The sequence below is a fragment of the Populus nigra genome, chromosome 11 (assembly GCF_951802175.1).
Source record: "Populus nigra chromosome 11, ddPopNigr1.1, whole genome shotgun sequence".
In the NCBI taxonomy this organism is placed as follows: domain Eukaryota; kingdom Viridiplantae; phylum Streptophyta; class Magnoliopsida; order Malpighiales; family Salicaceae; genus Populus; species Populus nigra.
This window is the reverse complement of record NC_084862.1, coordinates 4564628-4585695: the sequence shown is the minus strand read 5'-3', so window position 1 is coordinate 4585695 and position 21068 is coordinate 4564628. Positions and strand designations below refer to the sequence as shown.

The 21068-nt window shown below is 30.4% G+C and overlaps 1 protein-coding gene and 1 long non-coding RNA gene across 2 annotated transcripts; one reads left to right on the top strand and one right to left on the bottom strand.

The window, feature by feature from the left end:
* The first annotated feature begins 8404 nt into the window (after window positions 1-8404).
* On the top strand, window positions 8405-17349 carry LOC133668468 (uncharacterized). The gene is made up of 3 exons (XR_009833713.1): window positions 8405-8885; window positions 10579-10776; window positions 13115-17349. It is a non-coding gene; the product is annotated as an uncharacterized LOC133668468 (long non-coding RNA).
* On the bottom strand, window positions 14991-18374 carry LOC133668467 (wax ester synthase/diacylglycerol acyltransferase 11-like). Its single transcript, XM_062088337.1, has 7 exons — window positions 18072-18374; window positions 17190-17768; window positions 16957-17023; window positions 16618-16727; window positions 16038-16247; window positions 15774-15896; window positions 14991-15267 (listed from the first exon to the last, which is right to left on the bottom strand). The coding sequence occupies exons 1-7, from the start codon at window positions 18300-18302 to the stop codon at window positions 15097-15099; spliced, it is 1491 nt and encodes a 496-aa protein (XP_061944321.1). The 5' UTR covers window positions 18303-18374; the 3' UTR covers window positions 14991-15096.
* Window positions 18375-21068: the final 2694 nt, after the last annotated feature.

Sequence of the window (21068 nt, the reverse complement as noted above, 5' to 3'; positions counted from 1 at the left end):
ACTAGATGTCATTATTTTTTATTTCTTCACTCATTTTCAATGGAATTATTCTACTTTTTCTAAAAGATTGAAAATGATAAATTTTATGCAAGATTTTTATGAAATTATTACCGTAGTGGCAATAAAATTGAAGTTTTTTTATTTTAATATGAATATCTAGACTATTCTAAATGTCCTTCAACTAATCCTATAAATTCTAAAACTAACATGTAAAATTCCAGTCTCTATCATAAAATTGAAGTTCTCCGTCAACATTAAACGCCGCCAAGGTGTTTCACGCATACCTTCTGCGTATGTCAACATTAAACGCCAGCCTGGTCATCTAGCTTTAATTTTCACCAACCACCCACGAGACAGCCTGATGTTCGGTCGTGGTCATGAAATCAATTTCGCCGTTTCAAGGACAATTTATAATGAACGTAGGTGGTATTTGTCACATTTTTCATGAATCTAGTCTTCTATCGGCAGACATCAATAATAGGGTTTGGTATTATCTATACACACAAATCAAAAATTAAGAAGAAATATATTTCTCTTCTTTAAAACTATTTATCTTCTTTAAAAAAAATCAATATAAATAAAAAATTAATGAGAAAATAATAAAGATTATTCCTATGTTTTTCATAATATAAGTTTCATAGCTTCTTTGCCACCACCAATATCATCAAATATGTTAAAATAATTATTTGAATCTAGTATTATCTCATTTAAAAATAATATATATATATATATATAAAGCATGAAAAAATGTTATAATTATTAAACTACTTTTATTTCAGCAGCTTTCATGATTTTCAGATGGAGTCTACTACAAAGAAAACTCACCAGTTTATTGCACGTACTAAAAAAAAACTCTGAAGCAACAATAAATATATAGATAAATAATAAATCTCTAGCAATGCATTGCAAGTTAAGATATTTTATACTTTGAACTTTCCACCATGAAAAAATATCAAAGTCATTCTTCATTTGCAAAACCTTATTTTATATATATATATATATATATATATATATATATATATAAAACATGAAAAAATGTAACAATTATTAAACTATTTTTATTTCAGCAGCTTTTATGATTTTCAGATGGAGTCTACTACAAAGAAAACTCACCAATTTATTGCACGTACTAAAAAAAAGCTCTGAAACAACAATAAATATATAGATAGATGATAAATCTCTAGCAATGCATAGTTTAGATATTTTACACTTTGAACTTTCCACCATGAAAAAATATCAAAGTCATTCTTCATTTGCAAAACCTTATTATATATATATATATATATATATATATATATATATATATATATATATATATAAAGCATGAAAAAATGTAACAATTATTAAACTACTTTTATTTTAGCAGCTTTCATGATTTTCAGATGGAGTCTACTACGAAGAAAACTCACCAATCTATTGCACGTGCTAAAAAAAAAGCCTTTTGAAGCAACAATAAATATATAGATAGATGATAAATCTCTAGTAATGCATTGCAAGTTTAGATATTTTACACTTTGAACTTTTCACCATGAAAAAATATCGAAGTCATTCTTCATTTGCAAAACCTTGTCATCTAAGTAATGATGCAATTCATTCATAATATTTTAAGTTTTTATTCCTTTTATTTGCATCATTTAAGTATCAAATTTAGTCAATGAACTATTACTCGAACCATTAGAGGTAGCACCTGAATAACTAGATATAGATTATTGAAGACTACCTTTCTCTTGCTTTGAAACATAAAAATCTATATATGATAACAAAGACAATGAATCTTTTCTAAGAGGTTCATATGCTCTCTCCATATTTAACTAAATTCATTTTGTATTATGGATTAGTTACAACTATATAACCTCTTATTCAACTAATAGAACCCAATATTTATCAATATTTTTCAAACATATCCATTATTATTTTTATGCTACCTTAAATAGATAAGAAACTCATTTTTGCAATTTCAATTTAATCTCACAAATTTCAAAAAAAGTACAAGTTCATTGTAGGATACTTTGTGATATGATTTCGGCAGCAAAAAAATAATCAAATTCAGATTTTGACGTAAAATGCGCAACTATCCAGTTTCACAACAACAATTATAATTTTCAATCCGACCGTTGGATCGGGTTGAAATTTTACGTGGAGTCTCCTGACATGTTTTCTTACTTGGATGCTGAAAGTTTACATGAGTTAAATGTTTAGGTCAATTAGAGTTTGAGAAGACATCAAAATACTGGTCAACGGAGGTCGTATGAATTTTATTATTTACTTCATTTTGACTTGTTGACTTTCTATTTGTCTAGGATTCTTTTGCTACAAGGATGTGGCATTTTGCTACAAGGATATGGCAGTTGGTTTTGGGAATTTCCTCGTCTTGCAAGGATATTTAATGGGCAACAACATAATTTCCATGTGTGGTATAGACTCCATATTAATGTAGAATTCTTATGGTGTATGGAAACAATTATTCTATTCTTATTGTAGTAGGAATTTATCATTAAATAAGTTTCCCAGTTAGCTAAGAATACTTTGCAAACAAGAAAACTAAAGAGGAGGCAACTTCAGATTTGATTATACTAGCTTATATGAGACTTTTAAGGGCAACAAATCTGATCCTATCATATTTAGAATATTAAATTTGAATTTATTATTGTTATTATTATTTTCTTTTTAGTTTAGGATTTATTTATATTATTTGAGTTTAATTGTAAGTGAGCATAATATAAGTCCACATAAGGGGTGTATTAGTGTTTGTTTAAGGCTAGAGTCAGTATAAATAAAGACATAACCAAACATGTAAGGTTAGACAATTCAGATTAATAAAACTTTTTATTTACTGCACTTTTTGTGTGTGTGTGTGTTGATGAGATAAACTCCCTTTCTTGGTTCTCTGAAAGAATTAAAAAATGACTTATCGAAGAACAACTGACTTCGTGGTGTCATCCTTATACTTCTCGTTTGCGAATCAATATTCATTGGGTGAGGGTTTCAGTTTTTCATAGTGCTGGTGCCTAGGTACAAGTTATCTTTGTATCACTCTCCTATCAAACCTGATTTACTTGGCTTTCTAGAAATTTATATTTTTGCGTGTAGGTTACGTGACCATGTGTTCAAGAGATTCACATCATTTTGTCCTAGAAACATTTTTAGTATCTTTATAAAACAACTTCAAGGTATCATAAGTTACATTGAAAAACTCTCAATCAAATCATTTGGAAGACTTTTATATTAAGAATCTCATTGTTTAAGTCAAGCAAATACATACTTAAAAATCATAATAGTTTTAAACATTAAATATATTGAATTCCACCTCGTTAGGCAATCAAGACCCAATTTATTTTAGTGAACTTATCCAATAAATTATGTACTCTCTAGTTTTTTGAATACCACTATCAATTACTTCTTATCCATCATTAACTATTAAATTTTAAATATGAGCACAACACCACATACAAATCAAATTAATTACTATTTCATTCATATGCAAATATATCAAATCAAGATCATTTAGGAGATTTTTATGTTCAGAGTTCCATTGTTCAAGTCATACAAATATATATTTATAAATTAGAGCATTCTTAATCACTAAATACATTGAATTCCATATCATTGGGCTATTAAGACCCTTTATATGGTTATAGAAATATGAATATGACATGTTGTTTTTTGGAAGGCCATGCTGGTGTGTCTAGCCTTTAAAAAAGATCATAAGCATGTATGTCTATCTTTCTAAAAAAAGGTGAGTATAATGCTTCCAATATTTTCTAGCTGCTTCTAATGGTAAACTTTAAGGGTCAAAAAGATCATAAGCATGTTCTTGGACCCCTAGAGCCTAATTTTTAACATTTCTTCATCTAAAACCACACATAAATTTTTCATAGGAACTTTCATAACTTTATATCCAATAAAAAAACACTTTAGTTAAGCTAAAATCCAAAATTAAAGTAAATCAAAACAAACTTTTTGGATCTTGGTTTACTTTTTTCAATATGATTAAAGAGTCAAAACATCTCCATTGAATTCTCATCTTCAAAATGAACATATTGATACTATGATTTGGGTTTTTATGACTACAATAAAGCCAATAGAAAGCTTCTCTCTTGTTTTTCATGTGTCTCTCTCACCTCCATCAACTATTAAAGACTGATATGAAAGAGAAATAAAGTTCTAAGATTAAAATTGTCGCACGTGTGCGGTGTCGCAACGATATTCTACTTCATCATGTATGTATCTATTTAACAAATATGAAGAGACAAGGAATTCTTGTCTTTTATAAGTGAAAAAATGGAATGGGAGTCGCCACCAAGTATTTTGGTAACAAGGAACCCTAACTGGTTTCAAAGATCTGATACGAGGATTGGTTGCGTAAAGGGAAGGTATTTGCATCCAAAATACACCCTACCTAAGGTAGGCTACATTATTTAATTGTCTGATAAAGAAAACTATAGTCTTGTTATGTTTTCTAATTATTGGTCTGCCTATGGTTTAAGAAAAGTCCTCCTCGCTAAGGAAGTCATTATCTTATCGGGTAAAAATCTAATCGTTTTAATATCTAAAAAGGGAACCATCTTTTTTTATAACAAGAATATGTTTTACGTATAAATTTGTAACCCAGATACTAAAACAAAACAAAATATTTTTTGAAATATTGGCTTAGTTTTCATGGCTTTAATAAACTGGTTATTAAAGTCAAAATGCATGCTAAAATATATTTTTGAAATTTTCTTTTTGTATGAGAACACGATATGATTTTTTTTCTTATAAGTTTTGAGAAACTTGGTCGTAATGCATGGAAACAAAAGCAAATTTTTTTAAAAAAGATTTGGAACATTTCGGAGAAAACCGGGTATTATAATACTAGATTTGTATCTTTAAGTATAAAAATACAAATGACATTTATAAAAAAAAAATACACGGAAAAATCACAAGTTTTTTAAAAGGATTTTTTTTGGAATTTTTTTAATATATAATATTATTATATTAATATATTGGGATGGGCCTAATCTAATTCTATTTGGCTGAGCCCATCCTGTCTGGGCCAATATAGGCCCAAGAAAAGGGTTGGGCCATTTAGGCCCATATGATATTTTTCTTTGGACTGGGCCAAACTTGGCCTAGTCATTTTGATCTTGGTCGAAGCTGTCCAGTCTAGAAAATAGTGGAGAGACTTTCCACTGTTCACATGCAACGTGAACAGTGGAGCAGCTAGGGGGAGAAGAAGAAGGAGGAGGAGGGGGAGGAGAAGGGGCTGACTTGGGGTGAGGTGTTATCATTCACGATGGCGATGTTATGATGGCAGGCGGTGGTTCCTGGTGGCAGCTCCTCCTCTTCTGTTTCTGCGTTGCTTGTTCTTTCTGCTTTTATCACCTTGCTTCTCTGTTTCTTCTTCTGTTTCTGACGGTGGCGGGGCTGTTGTTGATGGTGGCTCAGGGCAGTTCTAATGGTAGTGACGAGGAATGTAGGCGGTGGTGGTGGTGCTGTTAGTAGCAGAGGGAGATAAACTATTTTTTTTCTCTCTTTTCCCATGTTTTTCGTTCTCCTGCATTTCCTTTTCTTTCCTTTCTTACTCCCTTTTGTGTTTTCCTTTCTCTTCTATTTCCCATATTTCACTATCCTTTGTTTTCTTTTGTTTCCCCTTTTCTCTCTGTTCTTTCTACTCTATCCTCTCTATACCCTCCACATCCTGTGTTTTTTTCTCTCTTTTTTCTATTCCTTCTTCTTCCCTGTCCTTCCTCATCCGCTTTAGTGTTCTTTTCGGACGGTATTTATAGGGGCAGGGGGAACAGGATCAACCCTATCCCTGTCCCATTATAACGCTGAGGAGCGAGGCCACGCTGCCCCTGTACTGGGTAAAATAACCAATGGGGAGCTGTTTGTAGGGCACGACTCCCCTGGTTTTCTCATCATAAGGGGGTGTGGGTTGTGTTCTTTTGGGTTTTGACAGTGCTCAGACGAGTGGGGGAAGAGAGGGGGGGAGAAACAAAAGAAAAAAACAAAATGCTTCTCTTCCCCTATAGAGTGTCTAGGGAAAGCAGAAGAAGAAGAAGAACAGTTTTGGTTAACACGACACTGTCTTGTTCTCCTTTTTTTTATTATTATCATTATTATTATTCTTTTTCTTTTATGTGGAGACAAAAAAATGAGCAACAACAAAAATATAGATTTTTAAAATAAGAGGGATAGAAAAATATGTCTCTTGAATAATGCAAATAATAAAAAAAAACACACTTTTTTTAAAGCCTCATTTAAAATTTTTTTTTTAACTATAACCTATAGTTTTATTTTATAATAGTGATACATAATATAATGCTTGAATAATTCATGTCGCAACATATACGAGAGAACATGCATAATAAAACACATCCTAACACTTAAAGTTATGATAACATGATTTTTTTAGGATGAAAAAAATAAAAGAGATAAAGTGTAATAATCCAATAGCAAAGTAAAAAAAAAAAATTAAGTATATGAAAAGGTAAAAAAAAGATATTATGAGTAATAACATGAACATTTTAACAAGTCTTGTTCACGAATGGTGAAACCCTCAACTATTTTAATTTATCTTTTAATTAATTTTAATTTAAATAAATATGGATGTTTCAATATAGTGTAAGATAGAAGTAATCCAAATGAGATAAGGGTTTACTACTAAATGACCAAATTTGACTAAACAAACAAATAACTAGAATCTTTTTTTTGGTAATGGCTAAGATGTTTTTCTAGAAAGGGAGAGAGAGGAAAGAAAAAGGGAAAAAACATGTTGTCAAAACTCAACCACTAGTCTTCTGACAACACGCACCTCACCACTATAATGAAGTGGTGAGATGCATCGAACATTGTCTAGAACGACGACATTTAGAGTTGTTTTAGCACTGCATGCACCACCCGAATAGTGCTAGTAGCACCATCCATTTTTTAATTTAAATAATATTTCATATATTTTAATAGACTCAATTACCTTTGGCTCCACAAGAGAATAATAAAAAAATATAACAAAATAACTAAAGTGTCCTTGCATCCAAAGCCAAGAAAGATTAATTTCAGAGGCATTTAAATAATTTTATTATACAAAATATTGAAAACCCGAAAAGCCCCTTAACTTAAGAAAAATGTGCTTTTTTTTAGGCTAATTTAGTAATTACATTATGTATCAAAGATGTAAAAATACTGACTAACCCTCACCATTCATGTAATGACTAACCCTTACCTTCCTATCTCTAAATCCAAGCTAAGTGAATTACCCTTCAAAGATAAAATAATAATTTTAAACATAAATATGTATGCATAGTAACTCTCTGAGCTCTTTTATTTTTTGTATAATATAACTAATTTATTCACCACTTTCTTTCTTTCCTGTTTTTTTGGGGTGAGGAAACTTTATATCACAACAAAATATTTAATCAAATCCCTGTATCAAGAAAAATATTGAATGTCTCTATAGATTAATTTAAAAACTAAATTAAAATTAAATTAAAATAATAGATGGATATTTTTGAAAAGTTTGAATATTGAATCTTTTTTAATCACTTTTAATTCATTTTTCCAAACAAATATTGAATACTATCATACAAAATTTGTCACCATTAAACTCTTAACCAAAATTTACATCATCTTGTATCATTATCAAATGACATAAAATACTATCATACAACTCGTAAGCAGATCGACTCATCTCTTTCTTCTTTTAAGGAGAAATTCCATTAATTTGAGGATGCAAGAAATCATCTTCTCTTACAAGCGAGTCAACAAACTCTAATCACATAATGACGTTATTAGGATAGTAGTTCCTCGTTAACAACTTAATTAACAGAGGGTTGATATTATGCAAGATGTTGATGAAGAGGGATACAATCAAATCAAACCTTTGTTGGTATAGGGATTTATATATTAGTTAAATACTTTGTAATGGTTAGTGCACAACTCATCTTCTCTTTGTAGTGGGTCGTGGGTTGTTAAATTTTAACGATAGCGTTCAAGATTGTGATAATAATTATTTTTTAAAGTGTTTTTTATTTAAAAATATATTAAAATAATATATTTTTTATTTTTTAAAATTATTTTTAATATCAACATATTAAAATAATCTAAAAATATTAAAAAATATTAATTTGAAACTTAAAAATTCAATATTTAAAAAAAAAAACACAAAAACAAACAAATCCTTAAATCATCATAAACAAATAGATTGCAAGGTTTGCTTATCTAATAACCTGTTTGTTTTTTGTTCTTTAAAAGTATTTTTTTAAAAAATAATTTTTATTTTTTATTTTATTTTTTATGTTTCCATGATTTTAATATACTAATATAAAAATAATTTAAAAAAATAAAAATAAAATATTACTTTTATATATTTTCGAGTAAAAACAAACAACCACACAATAAATCCTATGCTCGCAAACACGAAACATCGTAAACTTCCTTTTGGCCAACAATAACTAAGCACCCTTATCCTGGAAATTTAGATTGTCATCCAAATTCGGTCTCTAAGCAACATTTTCCTTTTCATTTGGTAAACAGCAGCATTTTCTCAGCGTCTTTAACTTTCGCAAAGGAGACTTTATTCCATTTCTCCATGCCAAGCATCACTTACTAATGTCAGCAATGCCCTGCCAAGCACCTTTCTGCATTTTGTTTTCCTCTCAAAAACAACGTGAAGCACCTCTATGTTCTCCTCGTCTCCGTATTCATCTTCCAATCGTTAAAATCCGCACCAGCTGCCTGCCTCGAACATGATCAATGGAGTCTATTGGCATTCAAGCCGGGTATAACCCATGGGCTACCCGACAAACCTAAGAGGTACAGGGATGGCTTAACTTGCACCATCGACAACCGGGTTAACACCATATCACTCCATGGGCTACCCGACAAACCAAAGAGGTTCTTAACAGGTACAATCTCATCATCTCTAGTCGAATTCCTAAACCTTGATGGTATTTGTATTTTCAAAACCATAACATTGCGGGTAAATTCCCGGATCTTTTATTCGGGTTGCCCAAGCTCGAATACAACATGATGTGTGTATAGAGAACAACAAGAGCTCGGGCACCTTCTACTGCCATAGGCAAGATGACCCAACTGGAGGCCCTTTGTTTATCAGGCAACCAATTCACGGGGTAAATACCGAGTCCAGTATCGGAGTTAACCGAGCTAACTCTGCTCAAACTTGATAACAGTCACTCACTGGCCCAATTCCTCTTGGAATTTGCAAGCTAAAAAAACTGAGATTTTTTAGTCTACGAAATTAGTAAGAAACTCACTGGCTCCATGCCTGATGTTTTCTCACCGTTCACTGACCTTGGGATTATTGAACTTCCCATAACAAATTTTCTGGTAAATTACCAAATTCAGTAGCCTCCCTAGCTCCAGAGCTGGCTTATCGTGAACTGGGCCACAAAGCATTGACGGGAATAAGCCCAAGTTTTCTTGGAAACTTACTTCGAGGCACCAGAAACTTGATATTTCTTAGAACAACTTCACAGGAACTGTGCCAAAAAGTTTTGGAAACATGACAAAATTTTCAATCTTGATCTGTCTCTTAACTCTCTTGTAGACCCATTTCCTGTAATGAATGTTAAAATGTATTGAGTCAGTTGATTTCTCATATACTAAGTTAAACCTCAAGCAAATATCAAATGGGTAATATAATCAAATATAATTCTAAGCTAAAAAATAATTATGTGTTTATTTATTATATTAGAATTTATTATACAAAACTTGTTAGAAATAGCAAGGGTTAGTTATTTACATTCCTTTTACATACATACATACATACATACATACATACATACATACATATATATATATATATACATACATACATACATATATTGTTGAAAATAATACAAGATAATAACTAAAAGATTGTAGCTTACAGTAATTTCATTTTTTCTTAAACTAATTCTCTTCATTGTTCTATTATAGTATTATTAGAATTTATTGTATAACTGCACTTATGGCTACTTCATAAATCAATCTCTTTCACAAACCTCTCTTATTTGCGGCAAATCCTACGTCTACACATTCTGCGCCTTGGTTGAATTGCGTTAAAAACCTGATGAAAGTGTCACAACTTGTTTACAACATGAAAAAGCCTATAATGATGAACTCACAACTTTTGATAAACATCTTAATCCTTCATATTTCAACTTTTACCTATTTAAAAGGCTTCGTGTAGAGTCTAAGTATCTTGTAACTACTCTGACGGCTCGAGTAGAATCGGTATCCTTTAATGAATTGCACTTTTTATTGTTAACCATGATTTTATATATAGAAACACTTCTTAACACCTTTCTATTTGGTAAGATAGTGATTTCGAGACCCTCTACCTAGTAGCTCACCTTACTATATAGATCCATTGCACCCCAATAAGCCCAAGGATGATCTATCTTTTCCTATAATGGTGAGCGCCGCCCTACTCTAGAATACTTTCTTTGGTGATTGTGAAGGTTTTCACAATCGTGAAAAGGTCATCAACAACATAGCCATGGTCCAACCCGCAATACTCATCATAATATATGTCCATTTTACTATTTTCATGGTATTGAAGTTTCTTCCACTACTGATGGCTTACTTTTTTCACAGCAATGATACATTGTTGAGTTTCTAAAGAAATCTTGAATGTCTGAGTGTAAACCAATTGCTACTCTAATTGTAGTAGGTTCTCATTTATTCAAATCAATTGGTTCTCCTCATCCGGGTCCTAACCAATTCAGACAGTTAGACGGTGCTCTCCAGTATCTCCCATTCATATAACCTGACACTTGTTTCGTGGTTAACAAGGTATGTTAGCTTATCCATTCTCTAATTGATATTCATTTGTTGTCAATTAAATAAATCTTGCATTATATATCTACATAGTACTTCACCTTTTAGTTTGCACTTGACATGTTAAGAGTGATCTCTCTCTCTCAATGGGTTTAGCGATTCTCATTGAGCTAGTAGTGTTGATGATTGAAATACTACTAGTGATTGTGCTATTTTTCTTGTTCAAAACTTGATCTCTTGAAAATCTAGCAAACAATGCATTGTTGTTTGGTCTTTTACAAAGGCAAAATATAAAGCCATTGCTAATGTTGTTGTAGAATTACAATAGGTCTAGTCTCTACTTCTTACACTTGGAATTTCTTGTACAACTACTCTCTTCTACTACGGTGTGATAACTTATGACTCACTTAACTAACATTTAATCTAGTATTCTATGTTTGCATAAAACATGTGGAGATTAATTTTCATTTCGTCCTTAATATGGGCGCTAAGAGGGATCTCTAGGTTCAATTTATTACTTAGGATGATCAGATTATCGATCTGTTTTCACTAAACCTCTCATCATCTTAATTTACATTTCTACTATACAAGTTCAATGTGATGCCTTCCCTATTCAACTTGCGGGGGGGATATTAATTGCATCAATATAATCAAACATAATTCTAGATCCATGTCTAGATATCAATTGTATTATTAGTATTGTATCTATTATATTAGGGTTTATTATACAAAACCCATTAGGATTAGCTAAGGTTAGTTGTCTACATCCTTTTATATATATATATATATAGACAACAACTACAATATTATAGCTCAAACCAACTTCTTTCCTTTTTCTCAAGATAACTCTTTCCCTTTCTCTCAACTTAGTTCTCTTCATTCTCAAGTTATTCATCTCCTTCTATTTACTCTCTCAAGCTTGCAAAATATGGATATTAAATGACCAGAGGCCGAACGATCCATATTTCTTTGACTATTTTGGTCTTACATTGGTCGTCGAATCAGACATATTATCTGGGTTTTTTTTTTTTGCGTAAGGGAAGAAGTTAAAGGGTTATCTTGAGAAATTACTAATATAAGACATATTTCTTTGACTAATGTTTTCCTACATCACCGGCGAGTTGGTCAGAATGCAATAATAATACACAACCTAGGCATCTAGGCTTGATTCCAAGCCCAATGGTTATTGGGCTCGGTTCTAAGTTCAATATTTTTATTTATTTATTTTTAAATGTATTTTTATTACACATATATTGTTAATATTTTAAATTTTTAAATTACTTTTTAGAAATGTAATTGTTTTAAAAGTTTGATATTTTTATTTTTATCAAATTAATATGGAAAAACCAATCGGTCAAAATAAGCGATGGATTATTTTATACAATTTAATAAAATGATAATAATTAAACAATTTAATGATTTAGGATAAATTAATTTGTTAATAACCCAACAAAGAGTTATTTACATTAAAAAGTATAATAAGAATTCTGATGTCAAATTACTGAGTTTCTTAATATTATAAAACAAAATAAAATCGTTATTGAAAAAATAATATAATAATTAAAACATACATGATACAAAAAAAAAATTGATCATATTCTTAAAGAAATTTGATTTAACGGAGAAGATGTGGGGATTGAATGATAACAAAAAATATACAATCAAATTATTTCCTTGAATATTCAATTATGTTCAGTTTTTAATTTTATGTTGGTGTAAATATTTTATTTGACATATGATTGATTTAATTATTTATTTTACTGTCAAATATATTTGAATTTAATGAATGAATAAATCATAATTTAATTATATCATTTTATTATCAATGAATTATCTTTTGTATAGTAAGTTTACAAATTCTTTTCTAACATGATTTTGATGGGTGAATAAATAACTATTTTATTTTGTTAAAACATTAATGCTCATAAATAAAAATACTAAAGGAGAAGGCATATTAATTTTTGTTATAAACTCATATTACCATGACGTTTATAGCCTTGAGATAAAAACATGGTTTGCCTTTGATTTCAGGGTATTTAGGTATTTTCATATGATATATTAGTCATTACTAGTTTGTTAGAGGACATTTTTATATTTTTTTAATATTTTAATGAATAATAAAATAACAAAAGTACCCCAGGAGCCAAAAAATCAATAGCTTCGAGTTGGGGTATATAGATATTTATAATTTTTAATACATAGTAGAATTACACATGTACTCTTGGATCTAAGAAATTTAATTCATTGGGTTCAAGGGTATTAGGGTCATATTCTCTCTTTTTTTTTTGTTAATTATTGATTTGATTAAGGATAGTGGCATAATTTAATATTTAAATAATTTTTTTTATTTTAGAAAAGCTATTGGCGCGTGCAAAACACATATCATCATGTGGGAGCCATCGTGTACTTTGAATAGCATGGGTGGTGGCTTACAATGGTAAAAATCAGCCTTTCATCGTATGATTTGATGCCTCGTCGTCTTCCTTTTCATAATTAGTGATGCGTGTATTCAAAATGCAGCCAGTTTATTATCGATGAACTTTTTTTTATCCTTTTGTTTCTCTCTCTTACCCTTATAAAAGCACTATGATCCTCATTATTATTGATATTTCAAATTTATTTATTTTAGTTTTGATTTTAGTATCTTGGTCATTTTTCCTTTTGTGAAAGGGTTTTTTGGTTTCTAATTTGTATATAAAATATATTTCGATTTGGCCGTTCATCTTATAATTTTTTATTTTTTTTTGTTTTTTTGTCAAATTTTTTATTATTTTTAATTTTATCTTTCGAATTAAATATAGTTTTTAATTTTATCCTTCAAATCAAATTCAGAGTTTTTATAATATTAATAATAATGGTGGTGGTGGTGCTTTGAATTACTATTTTTTAAAATCTTTTCATATGATTGAATTTTTTAAAATTTTATATTTTAAAATTTAATTTATTAAAAATTAAACTTTATTATTTTTCTAGATTGAATACTTCAGGTCTAATGACTCGCGTCAAAGATTTACAAAGTTATCATATTAAAAAAAATTTCTAATTCTTTTTATTTTTTTAATCATATAATGCGAGTTGTGGATTTTACAAGATTTTTTATATTAGCTTAGCTTTAATTAGCATTATACATTTGTCATGACCAATTGTTATGTCAATATTTTAACTTCATTAATATTTAAATATTATTTTTTTCATAAAAAAATAATTTCACCTCATAGTAAAGTGTAGTAACCAAGACTAATTATAAATTAAATTTAAAGTAATGGTATTTATTATTGTTGTAATCATTGCAAGTTGATTGTAATATATATCAAGTGAATAACATGCTTTTCTGTATTTTATTATATCTTATCTTTCATTCGTCAAATATAGAGATATTTACCTTATTTTATACACCAATGTCAAATACAACTTTGTGCCTATCTCTAGTTTGTCACATGTTCTTTATCCTAACTATCTTCATTTTATTTTCTCAAAATATTAACAGAACATTACTTATTACCTATATCTATTATCAGATTTAGGTTGCAAGGCACCTCCTTCATCTCCTTCATTCTTCATGTGAATAGTGAAACGGATGGCCTTTTAATTTTATCATTATTTATTTTATTTTTATTTTTTATAGTCTCACTTTCATTATTAATTTTTTTGGTTGTTCATGATGCATGATGCATTTAGTCAGACCAAGTCAACTAAATAATATCAGATCAACTTCTTCATGGTTTAAAATTAAACGTTGGTTTAAAATTAAACTTGGGTAGGGCAATGAGTCTAGTTGTGGTGTTTTTTGTTATGTCGATTTCATCCTTAAAAGTTTTTTACCAGTTAGCCAAGTTGTTTTTGGATCAATCAAGTTGATAAGGTCATATCAAGAAAAGTCTCATACTATTTAATTTTAAATCCAGGCTAGGTAAAGAGTTTGAGTTGATAGGTTGTTTTGTTAATTTTTTTCTTTTCTCTCAATTTTATCATCAAACATTTTTTACAAGTTGACTGGATTATATTTTGATTGGTTAAATTGATTAGTTCATATTAAGATAATTTTTAAATAATTTAATTTTAAATTAAAGATAGGTAAGGAGTTGTGTTTAGAAATTTCAAAGTTGACTAGAGATGACTATAACAATAATATTAAATGGTTTTTTATATTTTTTATTATATTTTAAAAAATTATCTTAGCATACCACGGCTGATATATACTAAGTATACATATAATTATTAATAAGTGATTATCTAAAATACTTGTGTTATAATATTCCTTCACACTCGGGTTACCACGAGTGAATAGTACAATGGGTGCATTCACTAATTTATTGTCATTAATCATAGCAACATTTAGTAATCATAACAATCAACCAGCCCTTTCTCTATGACAGCATTTTTCATCAGCTTAAGAGATTCTTCGATATCATCGCAGATTTGATGAGGATCAGGAACTACCCCTTCGTCAACTGATACGATGATTTTCATTTTGTTGACATAACTCACAACATGAATCATTAATGCCTGAAACCAAACATATATGACAATATTAAAATGAGGATATATATTCTTAAAAATAGTAACGATCAATTTACGAGACTCTTTCTGTTTCAAGTTAGAGGTGATTTGCATGTCATTTGTGTTTTTCAAATTTTAGAACACACGTTAATGATAGTTAATACATATAATTTACAATGGTCCAAGGACCATTTTATTTTTTATAATAGTCAAATTTTATTAATGATTATAGAACTCTGTTAAGTAAATGAAGTTTTGCCTGAAAAATAATGAAAGGAGACATTCAAAAAAGTAGAAAACTTCTGTCCAGGGACCATTTTAGTTTTGTTATTTTGGTCTGGAATTGTAATAGCAGTAGTAGCAGTTAAAAATATTTTTTTTAAAAAAATATATTAAAATAATTTTTTATTTTTTAAAAAATTATTTTTGATACCAACATATTAAAAATAATTTTAAAAAATAAAAATAATAATTTTAAATTAAAAATAAATTCAAAATATGATGGTACTCACATTAGGTTGCCCATAGCATGTAGGAGCTACGTATGCCACTTGATGGCCGAAACAAGTGACTTCTTCTTGAGGACCAGGCACGTTTGAGTACCACAATGTAGTTTGAGTTGGAAAGCTTGCCCACTGCGACAATAAATAGGATTTATTTATTTATTTTTAGCCCCAATAAGACTAGAAAAACATTTGAAGCCTTGCAAGGAAGAAATGGATCAGTATAGCTCTACTAATAATAAAGGGTCGAGTGTTCTAGCAGATTTATTGTACCTTAGCACTGAAGAATTTGATAAAGAATTTTGCCATTAAATATGTGTATAATGCTTCAAGAGAAGCTTTCTTCCTCTTTCCTGTTGCCTTGGCACTTCGAACATGATCTAATACATCCTCTCGCAATCCAATGGTGAAGGGGAAGATAACGTAGCCGATCAGGTTGCCCAGCTTCACTTTGCTGCTACTTTTTATCATTTCAGAAACATCCTATATATAAAGAAATTGAAAAAAATTATAATTAATCGATCCTTTGTTAGTAATAGATACGCAAAAAATGAGACAGCCTTAAATATTAATAATGCTTGAGATGGGACGAATTTTGTTTTTGATTTGAATCCTTAAATACTGTCTAACAATCCATTATTAGACAATAGTTTATTGATTTATTGTTTAGATTAGATGAAAGAAAAGAGAGGATAAGTAATTAAGTTCTTAATCTTTTTTATTGTGCATTAAATTAATAGAAAACACCAAGGGAGCAAAAAGAATCCCTCAAGGCGAAACACAGAACATGAAATCAATGGAGCAAAGCACTAGCTCCCAAGCAGAAAAAAGGCAAAGAAGTTGTTTTACTCACTTCATTTACTAGATATGGCCTTAAATTCACGAAATGAGTTGCTCTTAGACGAATGTTCTTAGGAAGATTGTTGTGCCCTTCTGCCCCTCCTGCCTCCTCCTTAATTTTACCTGCCGAATAAAGAATTAGTTCACCAAGCGGAAGATAACTAGCAAATTAAGAGTTAATTAAGCTAATTTAACCTATCTGATTACTTAAGCGTGTAGTCTAGCTAAGAGCATATTTTAGAAAATTGTTTTAGATATAGCTATAAGCGTATTTATTGTCTTTGAAGAACATAAGCTAAAACTTTACACCGAAGTAAAGTTGGCATTAAATTTATTTTCAGAAATTTCTTACCATATTTTCTATTGAGATTTCGAGTTAGAGCTGCTTCTGTGACTCCCACCATCACATCATTGACTGTCTAGAAAAAATTAACAACAAAAAAAAAGCAACGAGTTCTTGAGAGTAATGCAAATTTTTCCGTGAATTTTCTTTCGAAACATAAATCAACACTTTTTTTTAATACTAAGAGAGAATAAGTAAAACTTCTACAGTGTGGACAGATTGATATTTAGTAATTGGCTTACAACATTCATGGCATTCTTGACCAGCTTAACATCCTCCAAACTCACAGTTCGATGAACAATCCGCCGTGGAGTAGATGCAACGCCTAATGGACCTTTGAGGGGCGTTTTCGTATCATCCAAGTAGAAAGTTGTGATAAAAAACATTACAACATCAACAAAAGTATTCCAATATAACAACAACACAGAAAAAAGCTTGATGAAATATTGGAGAAACCCTCCACTAGAACTGCCATGTTTCTTTTTCATGTTCATTGGAAGGGACGGAAGTGCCTCAGGATCAGATAGTTTGCGGGTACAAGACATGAAAAGTGTCATGAGAGACGTGCCATCACCAAGAGAGTGGTGGACTCGGAGAACGCCTACGGATTCAGCATCAGAAGTTTTGATATTGAGGAGATGGAGATCCCACATAGGTATTGACATGCTAATCCCTGTTTTGCTCAAATTAGAGACGTAATCCTCCACGAACATATCAGGAGAGTCCATGTTTGGGTCAAGTGTAGGGACTTTGACATGGTTGTCCAAGTCGACCACTGTTCTAACCCATTTGAGCTCGCCACCACGTTTCTCATCTGGAAGCTGTTCCATCAATTTTTTGTCATAAAAAATCAGAAGTTTTTATCGCGACAATTTTGCTTTAAAAAAAGAAAGTGATTTTTAATACCGATCCCGTCTTACAATAAGAAAATGTAAGAGATTAGTAATTGTTAATTAGTATTAGTGTACACATGTATATACCATGAAGTTGAATTACAAAAAACACGTACGATTAGAGCTTGCTCCTCCTTCGGAACCACAGGGTACACTACGTAACTGCTTGGAATATTTTAAAGATGCTGGCGTATTGATAAAAAAGACAGGAAGAAAGGAAACAGAACTTGCCTGTAAACTACAGAAACGAGGTTGCGAGAGCAAAGTGTGCCCCAAGTTTGCTTTAATAACTTCCGGATTGAGTTGGGTCTCGAAGCCGATGATGACAATGATGTACACGGTGGAGTCGGATTCATGAAACATTCGAGCCACTGGACTCAGAGGTTGCTCTTCTTCTGCACTGCTCGAAGTATTGTCAACATTTTTTGTTGTTTTAATTGGTTTAATGGCTTGGATCGTCATTGGTTGATCTTCGAGAATGGAGGCAAATAATGCAGGTGTGCAAGTGCAAGGCTATCCTGTTTTTTCTCATGCATATGCCCCCCTTCTTATAGAGTAGCAAACAAGTTTGTTTCTCATAGAAAAGTATTTTTGTTTTCATATCAAATTTACAAAAAGAACTCATCAATTCTTTGGGAAGGAAGAAAATCTTATTTTTTACAAATAAATAATTACCACGTGAATGGTCTATCTTTAGGCAAAGCAGATATTGATTGATTTGATTCCAACAATATCTTCTCATCCAGTCAAATTTTTCCTATTTTCATGACCTATGCTTTTCGGGGGGGTCCGAGGGAGTAGATATACAGATTTATGGCTGCAGCTTTTGCAATAGAAAAAACAATGACATTAAAACTAGAGTTAATTACAAGTTAATCCTGTAATATCGCCCCCTTCCTTTCCAATAACTCTATATCTTAAAAAATTAAAAATTAAAAAGCTCATCTTTATGAAATCTCATGAATCTTTACCCTTAACTTTCCTTCTCTAGTGCACGAATTAACGTAGTTGTTTGACTTTTAACTCTACATGGACTTACTCCCCCAATGTAGCCAATCAGTCCAACATCGTACGCAGGGGCGGAGCCTTTTACAAGGCTAAGAATAGCTGTAGCCTAGATAACAAAAAAAAAAAATATTAATTAATAATTTATTTTTTTGTTTTATTTTTTACATAGCAAACCTAAACACTACCCAACTTCTCATGTAACATTAATTATCAGCCATTAGAGGTATACTTAATTTTCCTGACAACACTAATTAATTAGTCGCTATTAGCCGCGTACCTCATTTTTCTTGCAACACTAATTAATTAGCAGTCATTAGCTGCCCACTAATCAATATCTTCAACACATTAAACAATAGTTTGTTAAAAATATTAATTTGAATTCGATTATAGATGAATTATATTCTATAAAATATCAAAGAATACAATTTTGATAGTATAATTTATTTATTTTTATTTTGAATTTTATGTACTTTAATTTTATATATATATATATATATATATATATATATATATATATATATACCCTACTTAATTTCCCTTGCAACACTAATTAATTAGCAGTCATTAGCTGCACACTAATCAATATCTTCAATACATTGAACGAGAGTTTGTTGAAAATATTGTTTCAGATTCGATTATAGATGAATTATATTCTACAAAACATCGAAGAGTGCAATTTTGATAATATAATTTAATTTTTTTTATTTTGAATTTTATGTACTTTAATTATATATATATATCTTACTTAATTTACCTTGCAACACTAATTAATTAGCAGCCATTAGCTGCACACTAATCAATATCTTCAATACATTGAATGAGAGTTTGTTGAAGATATTGATTTAGATTCGATCATAGATGAATTATATTTTACAAAATATCGAAGAGTGTAATTTTGATAGTATAATTTATTTTTATTTTTATTTTAAATTTTATGTACTATATATATATATAGTGTTATGTATTTGAATTAAAACTTTATTATTAACTTAATAAATTTATATATTAGAATGAATAATTAATTTTAAAAAATAATTTATGTATTTATATCATAGTCCAGAACACGAAAAATTTCTGGCTCCTCCCTGATCCTACGTGATTACAGTTCCAAGTACTGCAGCCACATAAAATTCCATCCTTTACAGCCCTTTGTTCTTATCTTACGACATGTTTTATGGCCTTTATTGGTTCTGCATCATCAAAAATGAATCATAAGCTTTCCTTGATGTGCCTTAAGGAGGAACTTTGGCTTAAAGTGTTGTTGAACAAATTGTTATGGTTCAGACATGTAAGAAAGTGTTCATCCAAGAAAATGCCATTATGGTGCACTTCATGTATCTTCTGGTTAAAAAACTAAGAACGTGCAAATTTTTATACCTTTAAAACTACAAAAAAAAAATTGTATCCACATGTTAAGACTATCATTTTATTAATGGTAACAAAACAAAAACAGAAAGAGACGTTGAGACATTGGTTGATTATAGAAACAAATCAACTGCAGCAACAAGGAAGGTTACGTTGGAGAACAAGACAGAAACAGAAAGAGACGTTGGCTGATTATAAAAGTAAATCAGCTGAGAATTAGGCTATTTAATGTATCCAATTTAAGCAACTTGTATTGCTATATAATAACCAGCAGCCCTTGCAGAATTCATTGCTGTAGATTCACGTTGTTTTCTTAAGAAACAGAGAAACCTTTTAATACACCTTTCCTCTGTAATTTTTCTCTTGGTATCAGAGCTTGTTGTGAACATACAGCAATCCTAGCAGAACCACATAACATGTCAACTCTGTCACTCAATGTTGGTAACTTTATTACCCTCAAACTCACTCCTACAAATTATCCATTATGGAGAGAACAAGCCTTATCTCTTGCAGAGAGTCAAGACTTGGTTGAGCATCTCACCATTGAAAACACAGCCCCTGACAAATATATTGTACCAGATTCTACCACCACCACAGACTCTTCACCAAATCTATCTGAAGAATACATTGTTTGGAGAAAGTCAGACCGACTCCTTCATGGCTGGCTGATTGGGACACTTTCAGAAGAAACATTAGGCCTTGCTGTAGGCTTAGATACAGCCTTTGCTGTCTGGAATGCTCTAAAAAATGAGTATGCAGAAGACTCCCAAGAACGAGAATTCTTCCTCAGACAACAAGTTACTTATTTCCGCAAAGAAGATGACAAAACCATTGGAGAACATATCCGAACCTTCA

Excerpts from the sequence above, each read along its gene's own strand:
- LOC133668467 (XM_062088337.1), bottom strand. The coding sequence starts at position 18,302 with ATGACGATCCAAGCCATTAAACCAATTAAAACAACAAAAAATGTTGAC. Across the intron at positions 16,248-16,617 it reads GGCCATATCTAGTAAATGAA|GATGTTTCTGAAATGATAAA; the intron begins GTGAGTAAAACA and ends CTTTATATATAG. Across the intron at positions 15,268-15,773 it reads CATGCTATGGGCAACCTAAT|GCATTAATGATTCATGTTGT; the intron begins GTGAGTACCATC and ends GTTTGGTTTCAG.